This window comes from Lactuca serriola, chromosome 4 (assembly GCF_051521515.1).
Source record: "Lactuca serriola cultivar US96UC23 chromosome 4, Lser_US96UC23_V15, whole genome shotgun sequence".
NCBI lineage: Eukaryota > Viridiplantae > Streptophyta > Magnoliopsida > Asterales > Asteraceae > Lactuca > Lactuca serriola.
Genome location: NC_136411.1, coordinates 242,034,186 through 242,042,742, shown reverse-complemented (window position 1 = coordinate 242,042,742; position 8,557 = coordinate 242,034,186). Strand labels below are relative to the sequence as shown.

At 27.3% G+C, this 8,557-nt stretch overlaps 1 protein-coding gene across 1 annotated transcript; it reads left to right on the top strand.

The window, feature by feature from the left end:
• Positions 1-599: 599 nt before the first annotated feature.
• On the top strand, positions 600-1,025 carry LOC145099262 (uncharacterized). Its single transcript, XM_079036853.1, has one exon. It carries the CDS (start codon positions 600-602, stop codon positions 1,023-1,025), a length of 426 nt encoding a protein of 141 aa, XP_078892979.1.
• The last annotated feature ends 7,532 nt before the right edge of the window (positions 1,026-8,557 follow it).

The window sequence follows — 8,557 nt, the reverse complement described above, 5'->3', positions numbered from 1 at the left end:
GTTTAACACGATTGTTGACCAACTACTTCAAACGACTGTGTGATACTCGTTGGGGTTCTCATTTTGGTTCACTCTTAAATATCAAAAGAACGTATTCTTCAATTTGTGTAGTAGTTGAAGACAATAAAGATGATAGTTATTATTAAGATCATAGAGCAGAAGCACGCCGTCTCTTGAAGTCATTACAAACGTTTGATTTTATTTTTTGCTTACACTTGATGGTTGATATCTAAGGAGTCACAAATGATTTGAACAGCATGTTGCAAAAAAAAGATCAAGATATTGTAAATGCAATGCATCAAGTGAGATTCTGTAAGACCAGACTTAAACAAATGCGAAATGAACAAATGCGAAATGAAGGATGGGAACCACTCTTAAATGATGTTACTTGTTCTGCAAAAAATGTGATATTGAAATTTTGAATATGGAAGATCCATATTACAATAGAGCAAGTCATCGCAAAGGTTCACAGGTTAGCAACTATAAAGTTTATCTATTTCCTCAAGTTTCTAATGTAATCATTAACCGGTGTTCTGATTAATTCACAAATTAACAACTTACATCACTATAAAATTGATGTATTTATTGCGGTCATAGATATGCAATCTCAAGAGCTCAACAATCAGTTTAATGAAGTAAACACGTCATTACTTGTTTCCATGGCTTCTTTTTTTCCAAGTAAGTCTTTTCAAGCATTTAATGTGGAAGAACTACTTAAGATGACGACCTTTTACCCTAACGAGTTTAACGAGTTCCAAGAACGTGACATTGGAACACTTAGAGCAAGTCTTCAAAACTATATTTCGGATGTATTTGGAGATGCAAGGTTTAATAACTTGAAGGGAATTGGAAACTTGGCAAAAATGATGGTTGAAACGAAAAAACATACTATATATCTAATGGTGTATCTTCTACTAAAATTAGCATTGATATTTCCTGTTGCAACATCCATGGCGGAACGCGCTTTTTATGCATTGAAGTTGATAAAGAGCTATTTGCGTAATAAAATGGGTGATCAATTATGAATAATTGTCTAGTTTCGTATATTGAGAAAGATGTATTAGATGGTACTAGCAACGACATACTTATAAATTTTTTTAGGGATATGAAAACTCGTCGTGAACAATTGTAAGATCCATATTACAATAGAGCAGGTTAGCAACTTTAAAGTTGATCTATTTCCTCAAGTTTTTAATGTAATCATTAATCGATTGTTCTATTTAGTTCGCAGATTAACAACTTACATCACTATAAAATTGATGCACTTATTGCCGTCATAGATATGTAATCTCAAGAGCTCAACAATCGATTTAATGAAGAACTACTTAAGATGGCGACCTTTTACCCTAACGAGTTCCAAGAACATGACATTGGAACACTTAGAGAAATACTTCAAAATTATATTGTGGATGTACGTGGAGATGTAAGGTTTAATAACTTGAAGGGAATTAAAAAACTTGGCAAAAATGATGGTTGAAATGAACAAACATACGATATATCCAATGGTGTATCTTCTACTAAAATTAGCATTGATATTGCCCGTTGCAACATCCACAGTGGAACACGCTTTTTCTGCAATGAAGTTGATAAAGAGAGATTTGCGTAATAAAATGGGTGAACAATTTATGAATGATTGTCTAGTTTCATATATTGACAAAGATGTGTTAGATGGTATTAACAACGACATATTTATAGATATTTTTAGGGATATGAAAACTCATCATGAACAATTGTAAGAATTTTTTTTAAAATTAGTTTGATCTTTCGTATTCAAGTTAAAAAATGTTTTCCGAAGATGATATTACTAACAAACCGACCCAATAATCAATTTTTTGACCCAATTATTTTATCATTTCATTTATGGAGACACGTTAGTTTGAATCTTAGATCTATATATATATATATATATATATATATATATATATATATATATATATATATATATATATATATATAAAAGTTCAATTGAGAAATTAAAAAAGATTGAGAATGGAGGAATCATTCTCAGGCTCTCCTTTATTTTTGCCGCAAAAGCCTCTGTCGTACCAGCAGAAACAAGAAAGTAACTGACATGTGTTTTCCAACAAAACATGTTTCCTTAAACTATGTTAATCATTACCTTAATATATACAAAAACATAGTTTTTTCGGTTTTTTTTTTTATTTTTTATTTTTTATTTTTAAGAAGCTATTTTTATCGAAAATTAATTTTAAATATACCAAAATTCATGATTTTTTATTCTCTACAAATAGACATCCATATTATATAGTTTTAAGATAAAAGAAAAAAATTTATTTTTGTTATATTTTCAGCTATTGTTATTCATAAGTGAATAAAAATGCATTACGGTTTTACTACAGTATATTCGTTATTCACTTATGAATAAAAAGTATGACTATTTTTTTTTTACAATTTAAGTATCATTCATATATAAATATAGTATATAATAAACATAGTGTATTAGTATTTAAATATTAGACGATGCATTCACTTGTGAATATTACACAGTATATTCACTTGTGAATATTAGATGGTATATTCATTTATGAATATTAGATGATATTTTCATATGAGAATATTACATAGTATTACATGGTATATCACATGTGAATATTACATAGTACATTCACTTGTGAATATTAGATGATATATTTACTTATGAATAATACACAATATATTCACATATGAATATTACAATGTGTTTTCTAAAAAATATATAATTTTTATATGTTATTCACATATGAATAACATACAGAGTTATATATTTGTTTTCTGTTTTAATAATCATATACTGATTCAGGTGAGAAAACATATTCATATGTGAATATAACATGGTAATTTAGTTTATGCATTTCATCAAATAGTTGGAGTGCATACAAATTAACCTTTTTAAAAATGTTAAAAGCATGATACTTTGATTATTTAAGTCTTAACAAATAGTAGATTCATAAACAATTATATGAATTTTTTCAACAAAAAAAAAACGATTTGATCTTTTTCTAACCTTAATTTCGAAGTTTTATTTGATAGTCGATGTTGAATGAATGATATGAAGTGGAATTTTTGTTGATTATCGATGATGTTGATATAATGACGTTGGGAGTATAACTAATCGTAGATGTTGAAGATATGATCGTATTCAAGCAAAATTGAAGGTTGGATTAAAAGAACCAAAAACAAATATTTGTTGTCAACTATTGAATGGTGTTGATAAACTTGTTATTGCTGAAGATCGATGATTGATTAACATTGGATGGCGTTGATGATGGTTTAATTGAAAAAATCTGGATGATTGTTGAAGGTTGGAGGAGAAATTTGGATGATGAACGATCGATTACGAATAAGTTTGAACTCTTATCTAATTCTCTACAACTACGTAATCGAGATTGAAGGTTATTATCATATTTACAAGTTTGCCACCGTGTCTTTTTATGCTTAGATTAAATGATTGGCTGAAGATGATTCTCTCATTCTCAACCTCTTTTTTTTCTCAATTGAACCCTCCTCTTTCTCTCTCTCTCTCTCTCTCTCTATATATATATATATATATATATATATATATATATATATATATATATATATATAGAGAGAGAGAGAGAGAGTGAGAGTGAGAGAGAGAGAGAGATTTAGGTTCAAATATGGATTTACATCTATACTGCGGACATATGCATAATACTATTCTGTGAGAATGACAAAGAAAATATATTGTTTCATAATATGAATACGATCAATCTTATATAACTATTTTCATAATCAAATATTCTTACTAATTAAATCGTCTATAAGGTTAATATATATATATATATAATATATATATATATATATATATATATATATATATGTACTATTGTCATTCGGTCAGAATGTTGTCAGAAGTTGTATTCTGTCAGAATAAAAATAAGTGAAAAACGATGTGTGAAAATAAATATGAATAAGAATTAGTAAGAATGCATGAAAATGACGATATTTTTGTAAGGTTGAACGTATTCGCATTACTGAACAACTTATTCTCTTAGTAATTATAATAGAATAACACTGTCAATAATTCTCCATCCACATTATAACTTAGCCATATATATATATATATATATATATATATATATATATATATATATATATATATATATATATATATATATATATATATGTATATATATATATAGGTTTAGGTTCTATGGAAAAAAAAACTCTAAATCATCAAAACTTTTTCAATAAATCACAGGTTTTTCAATAAATTCGCTGATTTTTTTTTTTTTTGATTTTTTTTTAATTTATGTCAATTTTTTTAAAAAAAACTTTTGATATTTTTTTTTCAGTGAATTTATTAAAAACCCTGCGATTTTTTAATAAAAAATTAAAAAAAAGGTTTTGTAATCTCTAAGTATTTTTTTATGTATTATTATGATTTTAAGGTTTTTTTTTAGGGTTTGTGTGTTTTCCAAATAAGGTTTTCCTATATATATATATATATATATATATATATATATATATATATATATATATATATATATATATATATATATATATATATATATATATATATATATATATATAATGTTATTTTAATTTTCTAATGTTGTCCTCATACTTTTATTTATCTTTCAAAATTTACCTTTTTTTTCAAAATTTTATATTTAACCTTTTAATTAATATGTTCCAATTATGTTTCAAATTTTTTCCTTATACTTTTATTTATCTTCCAAAATTTACTTTTTAAAGAATTGCATAAAAGCATAACCAAGTCAAATTTTCTCCTCATACTTTTATTTTACTGGGAAACTGAGTCAATAATCTTATATATTTAATTATATGTAAAGAATAAATTTAATATAGATTTACATGGTTTGTTAAACTTATTTTTTTATGTAATTATAGTTAACCGATAATCTAATGATTGTTCCTATTGATGGCAATAAGGTTTATCGCGGCCAATAACCAAACCAAACCGTCCAATACGCATCTCTGTTAAAAATATATAATTAAAAAATATGTATTGTTTTCTATGTACACTACAAGAATATTTTGATTTAGATACGGAAAAATTCCATTTGCAAAAACATGAAATTTCGTAGCTAAAGCCAAATAACTATGCAATTTGCTACATAAATTTTCAATTAGACTCTGTAGTTTTATTTTTTATAGCAAACTGTTTAGCTACGGAATTATAATTTCGTAGCAATTTTGTTATGATAGTTTCTACGACATCTATTCGTTGCAATTTGAGTTTCATAGCGTTTCCGTAGCATTATTCCATAGCAAATTCTATAACAATTTTTCCGTAACCAATTCCGTAGTAATGTTTCCGTAGCAATGTTTCCGTACCATATTCTATAACTACAGATTTCAATTTTGTGGCTAAATAGCTACAAATTTTGATTCCGTAGCAAATGTTCTAACCAAGTAGCTATGAATATGAATTCTATAACTAGTTCCATAATGAACTAGTTACAACCAAAAATTATGTAGCATATTTTATAGTAAAATAGCTATGAGTTCCGATTTCATAATAAGTATTCATGATTTAGCTATGGAATGCAATTCCGTAGCCATTTTCGTAGCAAATTAACTACGACCAACCATTTTGTAGCATACTTCGTAGTAGAATAGCTACGGATCTTAATTCCGTAGAAACTTTACATAGCTATTTAGGATTTAGCTATGGAATGCAATTTCGTAACCGTTTCCGTAGCATTATAGCTACGACAAATCATTCCGTAGCATATTCCGTACTAAAATTGCTACAGATTTTGATTCCGTAAAAATTTTCCGTAGCTATTCTTAATTTTTCTTGTAGTGATATTATTATTATTATTATTATAAAGATAAAATGACAATATTTAAAAGTTAATGGGCCAATATATATTATTGTTATAAGTTATAAGGTTTTAAATAAAAGTGATTATAACTAAAATGGATTGGAACCAAGGATTACAAAGTTAAAGGGCCAACATATATTATTGTTATAAGTTATAAGGTTTTAAATAGAAATAGTTGACAAATGAAATGGATTTAACGTATATCAAGGTAAAACTGCTAAATTTTATGCCCTACACTATGGGTGTAAATGAGACGAGACAGCACATAAGAAACTCGAGCCCGACTCGAAAAATATTCGAAATTGATTCGACTTTAATTGAGTCGAGCTTGAGCTCGTGCTACTTGAGTACCTTATCGAGCCGATCTCGAGTAGTAAAATAACCGGTTCAGTAAGCTGGCGAGCTTAATTGAGTATTTATAAAATTAAATTTTTGCCCTTTATATACTTTTTCAATTATTAAAACATTTCAATGTTATTAGCTTTCTCGCACCAATTACGGAGTAAGGAATTAAGTTGCATTTTAAAACTTTTGAGAATCTTTCTTTTTCGTATTTTGGATGTATGAAAAATGTAATGACATTGATGGTTGATGCTATATTGACATTAGATGGTTCATTGTAAATTTTTTGTTATTTTCAACAAAGTAAAATCATGTAAAATTTGAAATGTTTTTAATTTTAGATGATTTTAACATTTTTTTTCAAATTTAGTTGAGCCAAACCGACCTCGCGAGCCGAGCTCGATAGTATCGAGTATTTCACGAGTCGAATCTGGGCTTCAAATTTAGGCTCGATGCGAGGTCGAGTTGAACTTCGAGCTCGAGTATTTTAGACGAGTCAAGATTCGAACTTGGCAGTACTCGGCTCGAGTCGACTTATTTACACCCCTACCTTACACGAATTCATTCGTGTATATTAGGAGGACCCAAATAGAAACGTCAAATATTATGTTACTATAGAAATATAATTATATTTATTCGCTATCATATTAAAGAAAAATGAATATTTTTTAGTGTAAGAGAAAGTAAATATACCCCAACACCTATGTTGCCTATAAATATAGAGATCTCTTATCACTCCAAACTACTTTCACCTGTTGTTAACATAAAGCCTTCATTCCTGTTATCTTTCTTTGAATATGCGAAAGTCGTGGTGTGATAGACAAGTAGAAACGCCCTTGACTGATGACCAGTTAAAGGGTATGCTCAGTAAATTTGACACCAACAGAGACGGCAATATCTGTCGAGGGGAACTGAAGGTAGGCTTGAAGAGTCTTGGCTTACGTTTTACATTCGTTAGAGCTGGGCGTGCACTACGTCATGCTGATAGTAATGGAGATGGTGTTATCAGCGATGAAGAGATTAACAACCTAGCAAAATATGTTTCAAAGTGGGGTATTTCAATCTCTTAAGCTGTTCAGCGGTGATTTTAAGTGTATAATGATAAATACAGTCATGACTCGGGTTTTCTTTTTAGTTTTTATGTCGTTTCCCCTTCGCCTACGATGGATTTATGTTATCTGTGAACCTCCAACCATCTTCATGTTCATAATTAGAAACAAGAAGATTGAGTTGAAGTCTATGTAAATCAAAATCTAAAAGCAATACGATCTTTTCTTCGTATATTTACTTATGTTTTCGTTTTCCCTCACCTTTTTTTTTTTCTTTATAATTAAGCAACTGAACATACATAATAACGCACACATGACAGTATTTTATTATTTTTGTGAAACTTTACAAGAATATTCTATGTAAATATGAGATAGCGCTGTTCCATATATCTATTAGCAATTGTGGGTTATGTGAAAATAGAAATCGAGGCCCTATATAGTTTTTTTAGTATTTTAAAATTATTTTATGTTTATTTTTATAATGTTTTTAAGGGATAATGATTTAAATGGTATTATGCTTTTGGATTTCCACATATTTGATCAATGAGTTTTCTTCATCTACATTTTCATTTTCATTCCACGTACGATGTCGTGAGCAAAACCTGAAGAAACCGATCATAAGTATTCAATATATACAAAACCAAAAAAGATTTATTTTGTAACAACAAAATATTAAATACTAAATGTGTAAAAAGTGAGAATTTTATATTAACTTATTATGTTATTTTTCTCGATTTAACTATAGTAGCTACCAATAAATACTGAATGTATACAGTTTAAAGAAATTGATAGGTAAATATAGATGGAAAAAAACTTCGAATTTTTACAAATCAAAAAGTATATTATAAATTATAACAAGAAATTAAGAACATAAAGTTGATAATAATCGTTTTGTGTTCTCCCTACATAAGGAATCATCCCTAATAAATAAAGAATTTTTTGTCACTTGTCACACTCTTATTGATTTGGCCACATGTCATTTTGTGGTTATTTCCAATTAATTTTTTTTCCACATGGCGTTTTGTGGTTGTTTTATTTTTATTAAATGTATTAATTACAATAAATATAATAATAAAGACATTTCAATTTCATTAATTCATTTTACTTTTAATTTTAAAATTTTCTAAATTAAAGCTCATTAGTTTTTTATGTTTGTTTATCTAAATTATTTGTTTAAATTTAAAGAGAAAAACACTTTAATTTTAATAATTCAATATTTTTCTATTTTTCTTCTAAATTCAACTTCTCAAATGTTTATAATTTTATATATAATTTTTTTAAATGAACTCATGTAATACATGGGTGTTACACCTAGTAATAAATTAAAATAGTTACAAGTAGCTTTCCAAA

Bases quoted from the DNA above. Each gene is read 5' to 3' on its own strand.
- LOC145099262 (XM_079036853.1), top strand. From the start codon at position 600: ATGCAATCTCAAGAGCTCAACAATCAGTTTAATGAAGTAAACACGTCA.